Genomic DNA, 22,979 nt, shown 5'->3' on the forward strand with positions numbered 1-22,979 from the left:
TCTTGTTTCAACTTCTTTTTGGTTTTGGAATGCGTTTTTACACTGCAGCTATATGCTGGTGTCACAGTGGTATTTTCAAAGATGTCACAAGGTCAGTGTGTTTTTCTGTCTCCATGAAAAGTGCTTTCATTGTCAGTGATGAAAAATTAACTTGTGGTTAGACATGTGGTTGCTGTCTTAAACTAGGCGTTTCAGTGTTGTTTGGTTCGGAATCCGACTGAGGGAAGCCAAAGCCAAGCAATAAATTTTACTGTTGAAAATATCTGCCATTTGCTGTGGGGTTTTTTTGGGGGCAAACTGGCACAAAAGTAAGATCAGAGGCAAAGTTTAGCCAAAGTGTCTTTATTAAGCACATGGAGGTGACATCAAGACCACAGTTAGAAACAGGAACATTTTGGAGTGATGATCTTTTTTAAATAGAACTGAATGCCCAATTATATTGCATCTGAAGAACTGGACTCAAATCTAAACTGTATAATATGAAAACCTTTTCAAAATTGGAAACCCACTGACTCACAATGTTAAGTTCTTCATCATTATGAATGTGAATTAACAGAATTTACAGATGTATTAAAATGCTGCCCAGCATGGATGAATGGAATCCAGAATAGTTTATGAAATTACAGTAAATCCGGCTTTAGCTCAGCAATAAAACACAGGCTATGACTGCTCAATAAATAAGCTGTGATGAAGCAAAACAACCTGGTGGCACAATTTAAAAAAACAAACAAACTTAAATACCTGTATATCATGCAAATTGTACAAGGCATTAGAAAATGAACAGGATAGTTGATCAGCGATACCAGTTATTTGCCAGAAAGAGTATCACAAACTGTATCTACAGACCTATCTAATACAATGTACAGAAAATTGGACAGCTAGAAACTATACAATCTGGTAGAAGGATGGGTGGCAACATTTTATTTTAACCCCCTATTTCACATTTATAAACCATGTATAAACACTTAATACATGGTTTAGATGTAAACTATCTGTAACATCTGATGAATGATTGACAATATAACATTTGCAATCATATAAACTACTTAAAAACAACACACATAATAGATTTATCTATTATATTTAATGAGGCCGAAATCTCCGAGAGAAATCCAGTAAGTGGAACCCGAGTTAAGATTTCTTTTGTCAAACTACTATTTCTGAGGTCAAGAATTAACATGTCCTCGAGTTTTCATCATACCATGACTTTCTAATAATACATTTTACAATAATTATCATTTGCTTTTCAAGATAACATTGTACATGTGCATTAACAGTTAATATGTTTTATAACACTCAGGATGTTTTCATGTATGTATGTATATATCCATAATTATAAGAGCGGTCATACCATATTATTAATCATTAAGTATGCCATATAGAAGTTTTAATTGTTGACTAATAGATTAACACTTAAAATGTCTTTATACCCACTCACAGTGTGTTATAAACAATTTATTAGGCGTTTATACATGGTTCATAAATGTGAAATAGGGGGTTAAAATAAAGTGTTTCCAAACGGACATCTAAGAAATCATGGCCAGTATAATATTTGCATAAGTGTGACCACTTACTGTATACAGCACTGCTGAAAGCCTATAGTTAGAAATGATAAAACCTGGAAATAAACTGTGTGCAACACAATGACAAAAAATGACCAACGTAAAACCAGGTATCAATAACCAACTTGATTATTACTTGTGACAGCTTTAACATTCTCATTCTCACATTATTTATTGCAGTGGCCATCCATTCATGCATGACCCAAAAAAACAATCTCAGTTCACTAATGTTGTCTTCTCTGCTTACTCCTGCATGTGAAGATAGAAAGATGTCAAGTGTTATCAGGAAAACACAACAACCAAAACGAGAAAGGCAAGTGGAATGTTGTGCTACGGTGTTGATGCTAAGGGAAAAAATAACAATAGCTTAAAAAATTTAGAATGAAAAAAACATTGCCCAGGATTTATAACTTCCTCTGTGAATCTGCTCATACCATTTAAAGGCTGATATTAAGATCGCATGTCTCATTTTGGAGTTTTCTGCACTGTGGGTGGGCATCTCTCCATTCAGGTAAGTCAAGTCTGTCTTTTCATTTGTCTGTTGTTTCCTTATGCTGGTGTTGCTCAGACTGACATTACACCAGCTTCTTGGCCTCAAAAAAGCTTTTGAGGTGCTTCATCTGCCAAATGCCTGTCACGATGAGGATGAGCGTCTGAGCAATGGACCACCAGAGGACACGTTGGTTGGTGCTCTCACTCGTTATGCGAAACCGCTCCTCGCGATACTGTAGGAGACATAACACAGTGACCTCACTACAGCAACTGTACCTCATTAACTTAGGAATAAACCTGTCATCTCTGGCATGACTTGGTGTATGTTGTTACTAACCCTCTGGTAGTTTTGCTCCTTCTGGACCTGTTCAACTTGGTCTAGAAGCTGTCGGACTCGCAGCTGCAGCTCAGTGAGTTTGTCCTTAGCTGCAATTTCAGGATAGTTGTTGGTATGTTCTCCAACCTGAATATCCAGATGCACTCTCTGCAATGTTGTGAAACAGATAGTTTTAAGTCTATGTGCCTGTGTGATAATAGTCTGATAGTCCAGAGGGGCGTTTCATAAAAAAAGCTCAGAAAAAGGTTTATTTTGAAGTCTGTTTGAATGAGGATTAAGCAGTTTCATAAAGTCAGCTAAATTATTAGATTTTTTGCACTATTATTACCCCATTAAAGGGCAATATGGCTTTGAAAACAGCAAAAAATTAATAATAATAAACAGCAAAGAAAACATTTCATTTTCGACATTGCACATGTTAACAAATATGTGCCAAAACTTAAAATCTCATTTAAATTATTTTTCAGTCCAGTACAGCCCATGTGAAAATGTAGTAAGTACTGCAAATTGATTTGAGAGATACCGAGTCAGGCTTGTACCACAGCCTGGAAAGTTTCCATGGTAACTTAAGTCTGACTTATTTAAATCTCTTTAATACAACAGTCATATTAAAGGAAAATAATGTTGACTAAGTCCGTACCAGTTTTCCTCCTGCAAACAGAGCCATTTTGGTGGAGTTGGAGTGCAGACAGATCTGATGTTCTCCAGGAGTGTGGGAGGTAAAGGTGAACCGTCCGTCCGACCCATATTGACGAGAAAGGATAATCTGGAAGAGTTGTACAAGAAAAATCTTTAGATTCTCCTCATATATATGTAGGTGTGTTTACTACCTCCTATTTATATCCCTCTTACATTACCTTTGTATCTGGATCCTTGATCTCCACATGCATCCCAAGGCCAGGGGTGGATGGAAGGAAGGAACTGGTCTGTTTGTCCCACAGCTGAGTCCTGTACTTTCCTTTCAAACAGGCAAAATGAAACAAACACATGCAATCAACTTAGCGAGACTGCTGCAGTAACATAGCAACAGAATTAAAGTTACAATGACAATTGAATTTGTAATATTGATATAGAAAATTGGGATGTTAAACATAATGTAACTGAAACATTAAAAACATAAAACAGAAAAGCATGAAAAGCAAGTGCAAGTGAATGCAGATGAAGAAATATGACTGAAAATACATGCAATGTGGGAATATTAACCCTTTCATGCATGAATTATGATAGTCTCAGTCAGGATTTTTTTCCTAAGTGTTTTTATTCCTCTTTAGGCGTGAAAAAAAAAATTGAACCTCATTTTTGTTTTAACACGCATTTTTCAAGGAGTTTGTCCAACTTAGTGGACAGATGATTAATTGTCATTTTCTCCGAACATAAAATCAATACTTGGAAATTTTAACAATTGCATTACTCCTTAGTTGTTACTTGATGTTACAAAATTTTATGTACCTGCAAGGGTCTATTACTATAGAAGGATTGGCAAGATGTTCCTGAGCTGCGGAGCATTTCCGGCCGACAGGCGGCCATCTTGGTTTTGAGCTTTTAGTCTATGGTTTTGAGAAATTTGTGTTGCACTTACAAAGGCTGGCCAATGGAAGGCAGTGTATGGGATGACACACTAGAGTCCACTGTGTTGGCTGATGTGCAACTATACCATTAAAACCCATGCATATATAAGAAAACGGCTTTTGAATAGCTGTCCACTGTAGTGACCACTATGCATGAAAGGGTTAAATGCAGTTCTAATGGTAAAAATATCAAAATTCACGTCTCATTTTCTGCTTCTCAGAGATTCTACATGCTTTCATGTATAAGGAAGAACTCCCCATGCGCAGCCAGTATTTTCAGACAGGTGCTGGTCGGTCGCAGGAACATATAAGGTGAAAATCAGAATATACCACCACACACTGTAATGACTTTACTGTGACTTTATTGAGAGCTCTCAATAATTTATATATATTTATATATATTTACACACTGTTTAATGTGCTGCAGCTGAGCAGCTAATTAGCTATCTGGCTGCTAACTGATGTTGGCGGTGCACATTACCCCAGTGAATGTTTGTTAGGTTGCTCGTTCAACAAACTAAGCTGCAGGACAAGACGTGTGTTCGTGTTTGTAATTATCAAGTTTTGATGATGTGGGCATTTACCATTTCAAATTAGTGAGAAAGCCGGTGAATGAGAGAAAGAAAACGTTATTTTCTGATTGTTTCACGGCGGTTACAAATAGACATGTCCACAACTGCACCTCCACACAACCCTGCGGAGGTGACACACCTGAAGATTTGTCCAAACTTTTGACTGGTGCTGTATGTAAGAACCGGATGTACTGTAATGTGCAGGTTATGTGTCACAGACAAACACGATGTGCATTGTGAGCCGTGCAGATTCAAATGAGTGATGAGTGAGTAATTGTGAGCTCGCTATTAAAAAACGATAGTCACCACAGTATTATTGTCATAAATAGTGTATTTTACAAATGCCATTTACGTTACCTATAACTTCAAATGGAAAATAAAGACTTTTCACAATGTGTTATGAATCTTATTGTATATACCAAGATAACTACATTGCCACCATAAAAACGGTGGCCGTGAAAGACAGTTAACAATTAAACGAATAGTTTAATTCCACTTTTGAACAATACCCCTTTAAATACAAGATAAAAATGCCTTGTTACATAGAGGGGACCTATTCTTCTTAATGTAAAACATAAACTCAGATGTAATGCTACCGCCCACTGACTGAATCCGCAGAAAAAATACTCAGTGGTGGTTTATACCTTGTCAGAAAAGTGAGACGTTTCTTCAAACCGTCAAGTTGTTTTGTCTTTCTTACTGCTGTCTCTCACAGTCGCTGCAGCATCCTTACTGAAGCCAGCTGGTAACTCAGCTATATTAGCCTGCATTGCTAACTAGCTCTGTCACGCTGACGGCCCGACAACTTACCGATAACCATGGTCTCGTCTGGAATTTCCTCAATGAAACACTTCTTCTCCGTCTCTCCTATGTGGAAGTAGAGTGCGTAACTTGGATAAATCCAAGCTAATATGAAAACAACTCCAGCCGCAGGGACAGGTAGCATTATGTAGCCTCTTTCACTTTGCGCACATCAGCACAGGAAGCGCCGGCGCTGGCGTCATCACGTCAACCCCACTGCGGGAGGAGGAGGGGGATTTCCGGATGGAGTAACCTTCCTTAACTTGCCCTGAGCGCAGACTCTCAGGCAGCACTCACCAGGCTGGGTTCCTTCCGCACACCAACTCAAGGAAGAGACAAGCATTGATCAATTAAATAAAGAAGTGAGGGGCATGTGTTTGACAGCATTATATGTTCTAAGACCTTACAATTTTATAATAGCCTAATAATAATAACAGATTTAATTCGTACTGCACTTTTTATTCGCAGTGAATCTCAAAGTGCACCAGTGTTAAACACATACAACACACAACATAAAGAAAATAGTAAGAGTTAAGATGAAAAAGGTAAGGAACCACTGGACTAAACTAGCTAACTCTATATAAAGTAGTTCAAACTAGCTCCACCTCTAGCAGTTACAACAGTAACATGCTGCTTACACATTGATGCTTCAGTATTAATAATCTAATGATGTCATCTATAATATAATAATAATTCTATTTATAGAGCACTTTTCAAGCAATAAGCACAAATTGCCATCCAAAGGTGAGGAAATTCAAAACATTATCAACATTAGGGACAATTGCAAGAGGTAAATAATGAAACATGCAAATACATACAAATATGCATACACATACATATATACATATATGCATATACATACACACATAAAAGATAAAAACTCTCAATTAAATAAGATAAAGATAAAAATGAAAACTCTCAATGACAGAAATAAAAACCAACAGCTCATGACCACAGAAGTGTAGACTATCAGCTATCAGGAAAAGCCATTCTGTAAAAGTAAGTTTTAAGATGAGATTTAAAAGCAGCAACAGTGCCAGCTGACCTGATGCTCAGTGGAAGGCTGTTCCAGAGCCAAGGAGCCAGTACTGCAAAAGGCTGTATCACCGTTTGTTTTAACCTGGACTCTGGAATAGATAGAAGACCTAGACTGGCAGACCTGAGGGGCCTGTTTGGACAGTAAGGTGCAAGGAGCACAGTTACATACTCTGGCACCAGATCATTCAGAGCCTTGTATGAAATCAAAGGCACTTTAAAATGGATTCTAAAAGACACTGGAAGCCAGTACAATGAAGCCAGGACTTGTGTGATGTGTGAGAATCACTTTATTTTGGTCTATAGTCTAGCTGCTGAATTTTGAACAACTTGGAGCCACTCCATAGCTCGATTGTTCAGGCAAGTAAACAAGGCATTTACAATAATTAAGGCAGGAGGATATTGCTCCAGTTTTACACCCACCCAAACCACCCAGATTTTTTGTAGCTGACTTTATGTTGGGAGTGAGGGGGCCAAGGAGTTTCTGTATTTGTTTTGAGGGGTGTTCAGGGCCAATGATGATATGATATATAATAAATTATATATAATAACATATTAGTCAGAGGTATCAAACCACTACGTATGCTTTAATACTTTAATTACATTTTATTGCTTTACTTAAATAGGTTTTTCATGCAGGACTATTACTTGTAATGGAGTATTTTTACATTGCTGTATTGGTACTTTTACTGAAGAAGGCACTTCCTCCACCACTGTATAAATATATATAACATACAGTGGACAGGTGGTCACGTTGGGTACCTATAGTATTAATTTGACAATAGACGTGTATAGTTAAGCACAGGGGGCGGGATTTGCCTGAGAGGAAGTACTACCAGGGAGGCTAAACTCGGGGGAAAATAACACCAATCGTTTCCTGAGCTAACAACACTCGGTTCGGCTTTGACAGATAACATTTAACTCATCTTAAAGCGCTCAATATATAAGGATAACCTTACAAAACAGGGCAAAATGCCTTTCGGAAGATATACAGTTTGTTGATGTGGATCAGATTTTATGTCAGTGAACGAGTGCCTCCGATTACCCAGCTGCTGCTTTGTTCGCTAGCGCATAAGCTAAATCGCTAGGTGTCTGCCATTAGCCAGGATAAATATCCTTTGTGAATGAGTTATTCCGGACAACAATAGTGAAAAAGAACAGAAGGTAAGAAAAGTTTTATAGCTTTGATGTAGCTGTTGTGATCTAAAAATTTGTTCTGAAAACATATTATATCCTCTCAGAAAATAACATGGTTTTAGCTATAATAAATATGAGTTGGTCTTGTGTTTTGAAATCATATTACAAGCTGAAATTGACGACTTTTTATTTTTTTACTATGCGTATACTGTAAATAAATGTATAAAACAAGGTATGTGTCTGAATCGCGCTCTTTGCCTCATGGTATTGGGGGTGACGTAATGTTTTCCTCCCGTTCACCAACACTTGTGTGCAGGTTAGTTATGTGGCACAAAGATGAGTATTGGCATTTCAACAGTGAGTCATTAGGCCAATGTCCGCCAGCAAGCCAAATAGCTTCCTCAGACGGACCAGGATTTTGACGAGAGATTAAACTGAAAGTGAAAGCAACTACATGCACCTCAGACCGCGTAATGCTACGCGATGTGTCCGCATGTGAGGATGAATGCGGGTGTTATTACCGCAGTGATGTTACACATTGATAACGGTTAAATGAGGTGTGTGTTTGTGTGTGTGTGTGTGTGTGTGTGTGTTTGTGCGCGCGCGCGCGCGCGTCTGTCTCCAGAGGAGGATGATAATGTGTGATAATGTGGATGATAATGTACATGTGTTTTCTAGGGATGGTGCAGCCCCAACCTGATGGCCCCATGCAGTGGGACATGTCGGGAGAGGAAAGTGGTGGGGCCCTCAGGGTCCCACCAGAGCTGGCTGCCAATGAAGTGGTGACCAGGTTGCTGGGTGACAACCAGCAGCTCAGAGGTACCATAAAAAACAATTAAAACCATAAAGTACAACTTAGCAAATTTTAGACATATTAGAAACTGTCTCTCTTTGGACGCAGCCATGATATTTATGCATGCTATGATTCTTTCCCATATGTCTTGGTGTAACGGAACGTAGTTGATCTATGATCCGTACGGATCGCACCCAACGGTTCGGCACGCATGTGAACCGCGGCTTCATTGCAAAATTTAATGTCTCATTTAAGACAAAGTAAACAAACTGCTGTAAGTACAAGTCATGGACAGACAGCGCGTCGCTAACAGGGATTTTGAAGAGCAACGACCAAACCAGCATCTAACGGTTAGATGCTGGTTTGGTTGTTTCGGACCCGTTAGATTCTAACGGATCCGAAATGACATCTGCAGGTATATTTACACGCAGTTTAATGTGCTGCAGCTGAGCAGCTAATTAGCTATCTAGCTGCTAACTGACCTTAGTGGTGCACTTTTCCCCGGTGAATGTTTGTTTGGTGGCTCGTTCAACAAACTAAGCTGCAGGACAAGACGTGTGTTCATGTTTGTAAATTATCATCAAGTTTTGATGATGTGAGCACAGGCTGTTGTTTCATTCCCTACCATGTCTAAAAGAGGAAGGTATCTTCTTCTTCTATTTTATATATTTTAAGATATATTTAAACCTTGGACATCTTAAATGTTGTTTTCATTTAAGACCATGGGCCAAAGTTCCTTGCTGTAAGTGTTTTACAGAATGTATGGAAAGCAAAGTTTTATTTGTCTCCCCCCTTTTTTTTCTTTTTTTGCTGATCCGAAAAATGATCCGATCTGGGACTCAAATCCATGATACGATCCGAACCGTGAGTTTTGTGATCCGTTGCACCCCTAGTCTAATTACATTACATGTTTGGGGCAGTCTGGAGAAACAGCCATAAGACCTCTTGAGTGCGTATACAAAAAAAAAAAAAACTCTAGACAAAAAACCCATGCATTTCTATCACTGTAGAATACTGGAGAAATACAATTTCTTGAGCTTTGAGAATTTTAGATTATTTTCAAATTTGTGCCTTGTTTATAAAAATTTTAAATGATTTGGCCCCTCCTCCACTATGTGACTTTGTGTACACTCACTCAGTAAGTTCTATTAGGTCTTCCAGAATATCCTCTAAACGAGATTGTACCATACCATTTTATCACGCTGCATTTGGGCAGTCAGCATTCTCTGTAAAAATCACAACTCAGTGGAATGCCCGACCTGACGGCTGCGGTTCCATCAGTATGTTTAAAACCAAATTAAAAAGTCTGCTCACAGCTACTCAGCTCTGTAACTGCTGACTCTACATTTTATCTCATGGCCTTCTCATGATAATGATAAGGTAGTGATTTCATTTAAACAGTTAAAGCATTTCTAATAATGTGCATATGTGGGCAATACAAGTTTGTGAACTTGTGTTTTCTAAAAGTAAAACAGCTTTTAAAGAAAGCCTTTTTCTGAACAACAGCCACTGTGGCCACTAGTGGTTATTATGGGAGATCATAAATGCTAAAACGTAGTGGAGTAGCACAAACTGACTCAGTAATGTCACTTCCACAGCAATACCTATCTAACTTTAGCCAGCAAAAGCTGCTGATTGTACCAGACCAAGTTACACTGTAGCAGTAAACCCTTGAGTTTATTGAATTTAGAAAGAGTGTGTTTTATCACTTAATTCAACATTTTCTTTTTATGAGGAATGTATTATTCATTCTTTCAAAAATTAGTTTCCCTGTGAAGGGTTGGCTCACAATTTTTCTAGTCTATCTTAACAGGTCAGGTTTCCAAATGAACATTGAAACATGTTTTCCTGCCATAATCATTCCTCTTGTTCATACTAAGCATTAGAAGATCCTTTCATAATGCACTTACAATGTAAGTGATGGGCAACAAAATCCACAGTCCTCCTTCTGTGCAGAAATGTATTCAAAAGTTTATCTGAAGCTAACATAAAGCTTCAGCCATTCAAATGAGTCAAATCAAGTAGATATCATTCAATGTTACTGTCTTTTTAGTGCCAAAGTCCCCCTTTTTGTTACTAAACTTCCATCACAGTTCAGAGAACAGAGAAACACTGTCTGAGGAAACACAAAGAGAGAATTTGATGCTAAAAAGACTTTAAATGTGGCAGATATCCACTTGATATGACTAAATCAGAATGCTGGAGCCTCATATAAGCTTCAGATAAAGTTTTAAATACATTTTTGCACAAAATGACTGTGTACACACTAGGGATGTGCAGAGAGCCCAGTATTTGTATTTGTATCTGTATTTGTTTAGGCAGCAAAATTATTTGTATTTGTATTTGTATTCGAATAAAAGTGGAAAGAGGCTTAAAAATCCTGTTGTTGTTTTTATTATGCTTTTAATTTTAGAAAATGAAAGTCTTACAATAAGTGTTTATGAATAAACTGCCTTACGAAGGAGGTCCCCACACTGGGTTTTGAACTGGAGTTTCCCTTCATCCTTCTGTCCTTCAGAAGCCTTGCGGCGCAGCAACCTAGCTTTGCGTCAGCGCTGTGAGGAGATGGAGGGGTGGCAGAGGAGGACAAGGGAGGAAAGAGAGTTTCTCAGCTGTCGTTTCCAGGAGGCCAGGGCCCTGGTGGAGAGGCTGGCCCAGGAGAACCACTCTTTACAGAGCCTGGTGAATGGACCAGCCTCTTCCTCTAGCCACTGCTGTAGCTCCAGCCAGACTGAAGACCTGCAAAGCCGCCCAGCGAGGAATGGACCCCTGGATGCTCCACAGGTTAGATAGTCGAGATTTACACATCTCCTACTTCATATTCACACATTGGCAAGTCTTTTTACATATTAACATATTAGTTACACCATTTCATAGCTACTACTGTTATAATACACAATCCTACAATGGTATATGTATAGAGAGATTATATGTATTATTTCACTTCTTTCTAATTGGTTCTTTTTTCTGTATATATTGTACTGTAGTTTTGTGCTCGTACTGTATTTCCGTTTCCATGGAGAGTCCCATTGCTACTGAGAAGGAAAGAATGAAAGAAGGGGGTGGCAGAGAGAGTTTTCCTGTCCTGTGACTAAATCTGGTCTTATTCATACTCTCTTCAGTTGGTAAACAACAATGGCCTGAATCTCAGCCCAAGTTTCAGTCCTTTAAAGCTCTGTTCAGTCCTCTCCTGCTCTCTGTGATATACTATACTTTGTTTTGATACAGCCAAACTCACAATTTACTTGTTTCTATTTGCATATTTTTATGTTTCTTTAAGTATAAAATATTGATTTGACGGCAGCTCCTATTTTCTCCTATTTTTTTGGCAGTACCTATTTTCCCAAGTTGCAACTCTGTGTTACTGATCAAATTATTATTAATGATTATGACATCTGACCGAACAAACAAAAATGCAGGTAAACAACAACAGATCAGCAGGTCAGAAGCACGGTCAGAAGCAACAAACATTAACATTAACATACAACCCTAACACTGAGGCTACATAGATAGCCCGGCCCTCAATTCACTCTCCACCTGCTCTCTACGATCACTTATACTGTGATTCAATGCAGCTAAATTCACAATTTAGCTGTTCTCATTTACATATTATTTATACATTTTTATATATTATACATATACATTTACAAATATTCAATAGGGATTTGATCACGACTCACAAGTACTACCTGTTAACCAGCAGTCATTCCTGCTATATTGGGCTATATTGACAATAGAAATTTGAGATCACAGAGAAAGTTTGCGGTTGTTCTGTGAGAGTACAGCCACAAAGCAGTACTACATCTAAACGATGTGTGTTGAGCATGTATTCAATATGTTTGTTAAACATGCAAAATGTCAAATAATAAAAATGTGGCAGCTGAAGACTAGACACTCATTCTGAAATGTGGACATGCCAGTGCAATGGCAAAATGTGTTTTTACCTAGCATGATATTCAGTCTTATTTCTGTTGTGTCTGCCAGACTCTGGATCAGCAGGAGAAGAAGAGAGTTGAAGAGACAGATCAACACACACAGACCACTCCCCCTCGCAGCCTGGTAAGATGTGTGTTTGGGGACGCTGTTGATCCTGCTGGCATCTCCTGTTGTTTTTTTGGTTTCCAGTTTGATGCACTTGATTATCTTTCATCTAATGGGTATGTCTGTGTGTCTAGGGTGATGAAAGTGTGCATAGCTCCTTGAGTAGCACCCCCCCCACTACCCCCACCTCACTTTCAGAGGTAAGGGGGGAGGTAATGGGCAGGGAAAATGGCCAGGTGAGGCAGCTCACTCCATCCCCATTGCACATCCGATTACTGGCACTTACTCTGTGTCCCTCCCACTTCTAGGTCAATTCTTCACCCCACCTGTCAGTGCATTCAGGCAGAGGACAGAAATCCTGACTTCCTACTGAGAAAAAAATACGGAATGGCCTATCATACGGAGTTGTAAATACTAAATGCCTCACTGCATTTTTAAAACAATTTAACAATAACATGGCACCAGTAATCTTTTTATCGGTAACTGTGTTTTACATTCAGTTCAGTTCAGTAATCTTTAGGTCATCCGTGCTTTTTCTTTGGCCTTCCGAGCAGGAATTCTGGATTGAATGGAGGTTGGATGCCACTGAAGTCTCTGCTTCTGACTTTGTACGGAGCACAGCATTAACACACAGCTGTTAGCACCACCAGTTTATCCCTCTCTCTCTCCTTTATATAAACCTTAGTTTGTGCACTCTCACATCTTGGTGTATTTCTACTTTTTGCTTGGAGTCTGTCATGTGGTCTGTCTCTGTCCATTTTCCTTCCTCCTATCATCATTTCTCCCTGCCTCCATTCATCCCAGGTTCTTTCACTTTTTCACGTCTTTCTCCGCAGCCTGTGGAGGGTGCAAATGACTTCCTGCAGCTGCTGAAGAGCCATAAAGAAAAACTGGAGGAAGGGATGAGAGAGCTGAGGAAGAAGAACGAAGAGCTGGAGAGGGAGAGGGACGACGGAGAGAAAGAGAGAGAGCGAATGCGTCGCTGCATTGACCAGCTACTGGCCAAACTGGCTCAGGCACAGGTAACATTAGCTAATTAGTACACAGATTAATGTGGAGTAATGAAGTACAACACATGAGCAGGACAGACATAAGGGAACATATACAGTGGTTGTTTGAGTTGAGTAATAAAACAGATAAAGCAATGACATGTGAAAAAACTCTAATATAGTAGTGTCCAGGACCAGCTTCCACATAGGGGATTCGCTATTGTGAAAACAACTGCATTTTTTTAACATAACCTGAAACCTGACAAATAATGTATTATAAAATGCTCCTTGGCATATTACTGCTGTAGGTAGTAAGCTAGTTAGCCAGGCATGCTAACGTTCAGTTCGAGCAGACAATCCATTCCCTAAAATGTTGTTCTTGTGTTTTGGTTTGTCTCTGTACAAAAAAATAACATGAATGGTTTTCAATGCTTTGTTTTTGACAGGCAAGCAGTGTTACTGAGGAGGTTGTTCCACATCGCTCTGAGGCACAGCACTCCTCTGACTGGTATGACATATTTTCCCCTCTAACATCTACAACATGCAAAACTTCAACACATCATTGTTGGCACTAAACTGACTTTCTGTGTGTCATTAGCAGCTTTGGTACTGAATGCTGTTTAATGAATCTTAACTATACTACAGAGGGGCAATACAGGCAATGGAGAAAAAAATAACTAATTTGTGTTTTCGATTTAATAATTTGTGCTTTTGATTCAATAATTTGTGCTCTCAATTTAATAATTCTTGCTCTTGATTTAGTAATTTGTTCTGAGATTTAGCACGAAAGTGTTTACAGTAAAAAATTCTGTTATCCCTTATATTATTAGGGATATCAGAGATAACACAGTGTTGTTTTTAAAGTATATATACACATATCTTAGTTCAAGATCAAAATAAAACCTTATTAAATCCAAGCGATCCATAGTAAGGGTGTACACCGGACAAGAGACTGGCATGAAGGTGAATTCCATCAAATTGAGAGCACAAATTACTAAATCAAGAGCTCAAATTACTAAATCAAGAGCTCTAATTTATTTATTTATTTTTTCTATATGGTCCCTTCTAGGCTCTGTACTATACAGATATCTGAAGACAATTCTCTTCTATGGAATAAAGACACTAGAATGCTTTTTTTTTTATTTCTGCCTTTCTTATCTTAATAAAACACTCACTTTTGAGATGTCTTCTTCCTCCTCCTCCTCCTCCTCCTCCTCCCTCTCTTTCTGTTCCCTTTTCCAGCTCTAGCCTGGCTAAACTCACAGAGCAGCTTCAGGCCACACAGGGCAGGTGAGCCCACAGCTCTGTGTGGCTTTCTCTTTCTCACTGTGTGCATGTCTGCTTTCTACAAGTCTGTCTCTTCACCACTGTGTAGCTGTTACTGGCAGTGCCTGCCTGTCATGTTTTTGAACTTTCTTTTGCGTTTGTTCTTTTTTTGCATTTGTTGTTTATTTGTAAGGCACATTTTGGATTAGATATAGTCATATTTTATTCTGATATACCATTACAGCGATTAATTAGTCTGTCAATAATTTGAGTTTTAACCATCTTAGCTTTTAATATCATACTGGCAAACTCAAATGGACAATGTCCCAACCAACAGTTCACAACCCAATGATATTCAGTTTACTGTCTTTGAGGACTGCAGAATCCAGAAAATATTCACATTTGAGAACCTGGAAGCAGAGAATTTGAAAAATTTCTTCTTAAAAAATGACTCAAAACGATTAATCGGTTATCAAAATAGTTGGCGATTAATTTAATAGTTGGCAACTAATTGATTAATTGACTAATCATTGCAGCTCTACAAGGCATGATTGCACCAAGCATAACCACACACTTATCTTGTTTGTACATGAATAGAATCAGATGAATTGATGCAATTTTTGGGGGGATAAAAGTCAACTTCTAAGTAATCCTGACTGGACTGAATAATTTAGTTGACGTTAACATATTATATTAGTGGCATACTTTGCTCAGTGTTCAAATAGAATCTTACACCTAACACTACTGTAGCAGCTTAGGCTAATGTTAACATTAGTGCCACAGACTGACTGGCTGACATCTCAATTCTGAGTCTTTTATGTTACAAAACTTAAAACAATTATGTGATGTGCTTAAAAGTTTAATTTTGAAATTACGACAACTCTGTTCATTGGTTGTCTTTCTACTATTGCTAGACAGCTGCAGAACTACCTACTAGCTACACACATGTCTGAAATTGACACGGGACAGCTTGCCACTCTGTTGGTCTTTTATGAACAGCAATAAAACAATCTTTGGCCAAGCGTAAATTTACAGACACCGGAACACAGAGAGCATATTAAACAGAACCGAATATTTTTGTTGTTGTTGTTTGTTGCGTGATGAACTCATAGAATAAACTCGTTTATATTGTATTATATTATATTATATATTTGTGGTGCCTATGCAGCCAGTGGTAGAATGTAATTTGTATTGGCTTTGTATTTACTGCAGTACTGTTCTTGAGTACAGTTTTGAGACACTTAGTTTTTATGTTACTCTATACTTCTACTCACCTGCATTTATTTCAGTTATACTTTTCACATTAAGATTTTAAATCACAAACATGTGATCCTTTTATAAAATATGGTTTATTGATATAGATTAAATAAATAAGAAAAATGATCCAATCATATAATAATAAAACACTGACAGTGGCCATTCTGTATAAAGAGTACTTTTACTTTTTAAAATACTCCTATTTTTGTTGCTAATATTACTGTATCTTTACGCAGAAAACATTTTGAATTCACGACTCATACTTGTAATGGAGTATTTTTAGTGTCATATTACTTTTACTTAAGTAGAGGATCTGAAGACTTCTTCCATGACCATACAGAATAACTGTTAATTAGCTACAGCTGAGTAAATTTGCCAGGAACAGTTGCCAACTAAAACTGTCACTTGCTACAGGTTCAGACATGTAAGTTATAATCAGTGTTTCCCCTATAATTGTACAGAACGAGAACAAGAACCCCCACCAGGCCAAAAAAATATTTTTTAATGCCAAAAGTAACGCCAAATATCCATTAATTCAGAAATCAATAGCGTTTGGGAGCCTCTGTGCAGCACTGTTCCGTGAGTTAACCTAACATGAAGATGCTAAACAGAAAAATAGAGAACAGAGAAATATGTGGCTGCTGAGTCTCCCGACTTTTGCTCAGCCCCCACTCGCTCTTGCAAATTGAAAATTGAAAATTGTAATTTGGATAAAAAAGTAATCAATTGCTCAGCTCTCCTTTATTGTAGTAATAATGCATACATATGCATATATTAGAATTTTGATTAAAACTTGTTAGTGTACTTTTGTAATATCCGAGGTTCTTTATGAATCTTTTACTTTTGTAGGTATCGGGAGCTGGAGGAGAAGCTTGACTACCTGCAGAAGAGTTCAGCTCAGCGGGACAGAACTGAAGCTATGCTCAAACAGAAGGACAAAGACTGTGAAGCTCTGAAAGCTCAAGCGACATCTCTGTTAGGAGAACTGAATGAGAGACAGAGCTGCCTGGACAAAAGCGAGCATGAACGCAAAATATCAGAGGAAAAGTAAGTTGTCACTTCAGCACAAACACATAGGTAGTGCTGACCAAATGAGACTTCTGTGTGCTTGCCTGTGGGTGTGCATGTGTGAGCTGATGTGTTGCTCATTCTCTGTATTTGTGTGCAGGCTATGTAGTAAGGTGAAGGCCCTGCAGGTGGCAGAACGGGACCTGGAGGAGCAGAAGAAGCAGCATCATGTGGCCATGGACAAGCTGCTGCTGCAGACCCAGAGCCTGGAGCAAGCCCTGAAAACAGAGAGACATGTCGTCACAGAGGAGAAGTGGGTTCACCAACACACACCCACACACACCCACACACACACACACACACACAGATAATAGTGTCCCAACTGGTTATTAAGATTCTCCACTACCATAAGAAAGATTTCTATACACAAGCAATAAATGATGTTCAGTGGATTTTCTCTAAACAAGAGATATCAGAAAAAATGTTAACAAACTATTTAATATCAAGTCATGTAAAAACTCTGACTTTGTTGCTCTAAATCATGGGAAATAATTGATTTGCATTTGTGCCACCGTGGTAACTCTGTCTTATCATATTAAATATTCAGTGAACAGGAAAACAAATCTCTTGTGTGCACAAGATAATATATAATTTTTTAATTTTTTAATTTTTTTATTTTACAAAAGATTTTAACTATTTTATTTTATTGTTGCATCTCATGTGTACAATATTAAAGAAAAAAAATCGGGACTCTTTAAATTCCGTTAACAACACCATACCTGAAAATCAGTACAGTATATTGTACTGAATAGTAAAATTATGTTTCCTTTTTTGTTCTCTCAGGAAAAAACTGACACAACTGCAGCATGCCTATACATGTCTCTTTAGAGACTATGATTCTAAACTGAAGAGTGAGGTAAAAACACATTTAAACATCTATTAATCCTCTTTAGTTTTGCTATGTAGCTTATGGATTCATGTTTTAACATTAATCCCAGGGAGGAGATCTGTGCAGCCGACTAGAGGAGGCAGAGAGAGCACTGGCCCTGAAGCAGGATCTGATTGATAAACTGAAGGAGGAGGTAGAGCAACAGAAAGGCTCACTGGAGACTGTTCCTGTCCTCACCGCACAGGTACAGTCACATGCTGCTGGGCATTTCTGCAGACATGGCTTGGAAGGGGCTCATTTGACAGGGACGGTGCAGACATGGAAATTACAAATCTCAAATTGTTGCGTTCATTCATCTCAAAGTTTCATAGTCGCAGATTTTGTAGTTTGTTAAAAAAAAAAATCTAAGCTAAGCATTGCTTGCATCACTTATCAAATACACATCACTACACACGCTAGCAAGTGATCACCACTCATAACTCTGTCCAGTTATGGCTATGCTTCTGACTGTGGTCTCTTTAACAGTAGGTTTAGTCTGTTGCTGGTTTGAAGTGTTATATTGTGTCAAGATAGAAACTTATTTAACTCATTTAAGCACTGTTCATAAGGGTAATAGCTCAACAGCCAACGATCTGCTACAAGTTATTATACTGTGATTGTTTCTGTGGCTTTTGCAGTGTTTTAGTAATATTTTAACCATTAAGTATCACACTTGTATATCACAGCTGAGCTGATGATTTAGACATTTTCCACTACAGGAACTTAGTGGTGAAAGAAGTGGTGCAGTTTGAGGCATTGATTCTCTTTCACATATATACCTAATGACCTTTAATTCAGAGACAGGATTTTATAACTGGAAATTTATCACAGCAGCAACTATTCCATTTTGTTGCGATGATAGCAGTGTTTTGCCGGAGCCCTCTCTGTTGGCAGTGAATGGAAATCACAGCCTCTGAGTCACTTGTGGGTTCTGTTCTGATCAGTCTATATCACCTACACCCACATTTTAATAGTTATACATGTTGTGACTACTGGAAACAAAGTAAAAGTTGCTGAGAGGCTGAAGTTGGGCCTTGTTTGCTGTTTGTCTGACGCACTACCAAAAAAGATTCGCTGAGATAAAAAAATAAGTTTAATAACTTTTATTAATGAAAAAGATCAACTTATTATAACATGCACAAAATATACTCAAAATAATCACAGCGATCAGGTGTAAAACAGCGGTCAACAAAAAATACGGTGACCCACTCACCCTCTCTCTCTTTCTTTCCAGCCGGCATGCAGGTGAACAGGTGCTTATATTAACTATAGGATATCACCGCCCATATCCAAGTAACCTGATTATCAATCACTGTGATACCGTGCAATAATAAATAAAGCAAAATAATCCAAAATATAAAGCAAGCAAAATTACTATTTTTCAAGTCATTCAAACTTGACAATTAATCCATTCATGGCTCCTACAATACAAGTACATTATGAAACAAAACAGCTGTAGGGGAATCAAGTAATATCTCTCTCCCTTTCCCACTGTCGTCATGTTTGCTCAGGCTGAGATCTACAAGGCAGATTTCCTAGCAGAGCGAGAAGCGAGAGAAAAGCTGAACCAGAAGAAGGAGGAGCTGCAGGATCAGCTGACTCAGGCCCTGGCTGAGATTGACAGGCTCAAACAGGAAGCCACATCACGGTAAGTCCTGTTCACAGTGCACTATCTATATCAAAGAAACATTATCCCTGAAAAGGAAAATTTACATAAAGGATGCCAATAACAATTGGCACAATGGAGTGCCAATTTGTGCCCTGAATGTGGACTTGTGGAAGAAAGTCGATAGCAGTGTGCTTGAATGAGTTATTTGAACTTTGAGTTCAGATCTGTCCTCATTCAGAGTTATTAGAGGTATTGAAATTGAAGGCAGACAGAGAAATTCAGCACGCATGGACTTTATCCTTGCATGCTGAATTTCTCTCTCAGATGCTGCATCAGCATTTTTAGATTAGCTTTACTGCAGATGTCATCAAAAGCAAAACTGTCGTCAACACTGCCACCTCATGTTTGGAGTCAGAGCTGCATCTACATTTGTTCTTTGCATATTGTTACAGTTAACACTGATATTTCTAGACATTTCTTAAAGCCGGGCCATGAAAGTTGTCCATGTTCACCTCTCTTTCAGTGCACGTATGGAGCAAATGAAGCTCAGACACCTGGAGGACTTTTCAACACGGCCCTCACACATTCCTCCTCCACAAGGTACATCACAACGACACACACACACACAAATGCACACAGATATGAAGATATGTTGTTAGACTAATTGTCTAACAACTTTCATCCATGAATTATGATCCGTTTTTCCTGTTATTGACAGCATGCATTTTCACTAATAGACTGATAAATAGAACAGTCAGTTATGTGAAAACTGAAAAAAATGAATATTGACAGAATAGCAAGATTAACATTTTGTTATGTAAGTATATAAATGCATTATATTTTTAGGTATAAAATGGATAGTGCCAGTCCTTGATAATGATTGGCTGAGCCGTGTTTGAAGTCATTGTAAAATACTCTATAAACACACACCTGTGACCGCATTACAAATTACTGCACCAATTAGTTGCCTACACAAAATTGTTATAAAATGTCAGATTTTGTTGTGAATTTTGATTTACTGGGTGTGTCAAGCGTGGATGAGTGGTGGAAAGAGATGGACAGGATAGAGGAGGAAGATTAAAAAGAAAGGAGATGCGCTGAAATTAATGGGAGAAATTGAAGAGCGGGAAAAGTCAAGAAACAAAGCAGGGACCGTTAAGTAGACTATGTGGTCCGTTTGCTGTTTTCAGGCCTGATGTCCATAGTCAAACACTCCTGTACCAGCAAAGATGAGAGCTAACATAATTGAACACTACTTCAACATTGCACAATTAATGGCGATATGTAGATAAATGTTAATAATCACCACTATCCTTAAGCATGCTTGACTAGCCTGATTAGCTTTTTCATCTGTGTGTTGCTTTGCTGGCAACCATTCAGCAAAATGTTGCTGAAGAACTACATTGCTTGGCAGAAGAGTCATTATTTGTTATCAATAAATTATTGCATTTCTTGTTGCTGTGTGTTTATTTTTTGAAACCTTGCCAGGTGCTTTATAAAAGTAATAAGCCACAAGGGTGTGGTTTACAGTGATTTTAGAACAGCTAAAGGGGTTCTAGGCACTCTGCTCGTCATTGTGCCTAACAGTGCCCCTTAGCTGTTCTAAAATGGTAAATGGTAAATGGACTGTACTTGTATTGCGCCTTTTTAGTCTTCCGACCATCAAAGCTCTTTTACACTACGAATCCCATTCACCCATCCACACACATTCATACGCTGAATGGGTACAGGGGCTACCGTGCAACCTACCCATCAGAGGAAATCTAATCATTCACACACATTCACACATTGATGGCACAGCCATCAGGAGCAATTTGGGGTTAAGTATCTTGCCCAAGGATACATCGACATGCGGACTGGAGGAGCAGGGAATCGAACTGCCAATCTTCCGATTAGTGGACGTCCCGCTCTACCTCCTGAGCCACAGCCACCCCAAAATCACTGTAAACCACGGCCTCTTGTGTCTTATTGCTTAATTTGATGGCATAATGGCATGTTGACAAATGACTGTGATACTAGTGGAATAATAATTGTATCCCTTATTGGCCCTTTTGATTATCATGGTTTTAATGGCTCCTAAAGTTGCAACCAATGTTGTTGTGAAGTAGTGTTCACTGTAGTGGCTGTTGTGCAGCTTTACTAATGAAAACCCAGGGATATACAAGAAATGGCTGAGTAGAGGTCAACTATAGTGACCACGATGACTGTTACCATTTTCTTTTCCTCCATGTCTCTGCTCCTGCTTTAGGTGTGTTCCCCGGTGGAGCTTTCAACACGGCGCCCCCTCCCTCCTTGTTCCGCAATCAGGGTTTGGTATCAGGTGGGGATCAAGGCGCAGCTGGAGCTGAAGAGCTGCCAGATTTATGTTGTCCTAAGTGCCAGTACCAGGCTCCAGATATGGACACGCTGCAGATACATGTCATGGACTGTATACAGTAACACCAGCATAGTTAAGGACATCATGACATCACAACACACACATACATACAGGGGGTCAAGGTGTTAGTTGCACCTTCTGCACCCTCTGCCATGCAAACACACTTACACAATCATATATACACACTGTGGATCCTACATGAATTATATTGAATGCGGTGGAATCAAGACAAGCGGCAATCAGATGACAGTATGAACCAGTGAAATAAAAGAACAGCAATTTAATCAGCATGGTATTTCTCTAGAACTGCTCCATGGATTCAGTTTCTGCTGTAGCTTTTCCATCCTTTTTTCTCCCAGCACCTGTTTTATTTTATTTCCCCTCTCCCCCTTCCTTGCCTCTGAGATGGCACACTGATACACATGTTCATCATTATTTGTACATGATCCCTGTCCCTTTCCTCAGTCTCATTTCTTGTCCCTCTTGACTCCACAGCGTAGTAGCAACTGAGGTAGATAACTACTGTACTCACTGTGGAGTAAGTGTGTATACTTTGACTGCATCATCCATTGTTACATACACTAGTAATCATTGGGCCTAAGGTGATGACATGTCAAAAAAAGTGACAATTCAGAGGGGTACCTTTCCCACAAAGGAGACAACACATGAGTGTGAATAACCTAGTGAGCTTTAAATAACAAAGTATATTCAAATATGTTTTGGTCATAAATGTTGCTAGTCTACATTACCTCAAAACATGTGTTATTATGTATTAGAGATGGGTTTACTCTTATTGAAAAAAGTAGCCATTCTCTGTGTCCTGTGCCTGTGTACACCTTTGACTGCACCACTGCTTTATCTCTGATGATAGACCTGACCCTTAACCCAACACACTTTGTGTGCTCCTTTTACTGTTTTATCTTTACCTGTAGCTCCTAGCTATTTATCTATCTGAATGTAAGCACATTGAGATTCTGTCACAGTTTGTGTGAATATTGTCTGTAATTATAGATAATTTGGAGCAAAGAATATTGTTTCACACTGTCAACAATTTACAAAATAAATAAATAGTTATTCATTAACTCTAAAATTTTGTGTGTGTGTGTGTGTGTGCTTTATGTATGTACCTGGAGTGAATAAGTACAGCCATGTGTACAACTGGAAAGAAACTATTTATGACGATTCAGGCGGAATAATTAATAATTAT

The 22,979-nt window shown here is 38.6% G+C and overlaps 2 protein-coding genes across 6 annotated transcripts; one reads left to right on the top strand and one right to left on the bottom strand.

The window, feature by feature from the left end:
• Positions 1–326: 326 nt before the first annotated feature.
• tmed4 (transmembrane p24 trafficking protein 4) lies at positions 327–5,546 on the bottom strand. Its single transcript, XM_067591365.1, has 5 exons — positions 5,342–5,546; positions 3,249–3,349; positions 3,032–3,157; positions 2,392–2,538; positions 327–2,287 (listed from the first exon to the last, which is right to left on the bottom strand). The coding sequence occupies exons 1-5, from the start codon at positions 5,475–5,477 to the stop codon at positions 2,138–2,140; spliced, it is 660 nt and encodes a 219-aa protein (XP_067447466.1). The 5' UTR covers positions 5,478–5,546; the 3' UTR covers positions 327–2,137.
• A 1,663-nt stretch (positions 5,547–7,209) lies between these two features.
• ikbkg (inhibitor of nuclear factor kappa B kinase regulatory subunit gamma) lies at positions 7,210–22,862 on the top strand. 5 transcript variants are annotated; one of them, XM_067591366.1, is made up of 15 exons: positions 7,210–7,531; positions 8,183–8,323; positions 10,816–11,081; positions 12,282–12,356; positions 12,473–12,574; positions 13,175–13,360; positions 13,774–13,835; positions 14,570–14,617; positions 16,700–16,897; positions 17,019–17,171; positions 17,702–17,774; positions 17,857–17,991; positions 19,298–19,434; positions 19,919–19,995; positions 21,644–22,862. In XM_067591366.1, the coding sequence occupies exons 2-15, from the start codon at positions 8,185–8,187 to the stop codon at positions 21,832–21,834; spliced, it is 1,842 nt and encodes a 613-aa protein (XP_067447467.1). In that variant the 5' UTR covers positions 7,210–7,531; positions 8,183–8,184; the 3' UTR covers positions 21,835–22,862. The 5 variants fall into 5 exon arrangements, with proteins under 5 accessions (XP_067447467.1, XP_067447468.1, XP_067447469.1 ...); XM_067591367.1 differs by having other exon boundaries at positions 7,211–7,531; positions 12,473–12,538; XM_067591368.1 differs by lacking the exon at positions 14,570–14,617 and having other exon boundaries at positions 7,211–7,531.
• The last annotated feature ends 117 nt before the right edge of the window (positions 22,863–22,979 follow it).

The sequence above is a fragment of the Thunnus thynnus genome, chromosome 6, assembly GCF_963924715.1.
Source record: "Thunnus thynnus chromosome 6, fThuThy2.1, whole genome shotgun sequence".
Taxonomy (NCBI): Eukaryota; Metazoa; Chordata; class Actinopteri; order Scombriformes; family Scombridae; genus Thunnus; species Thunnus thynnus.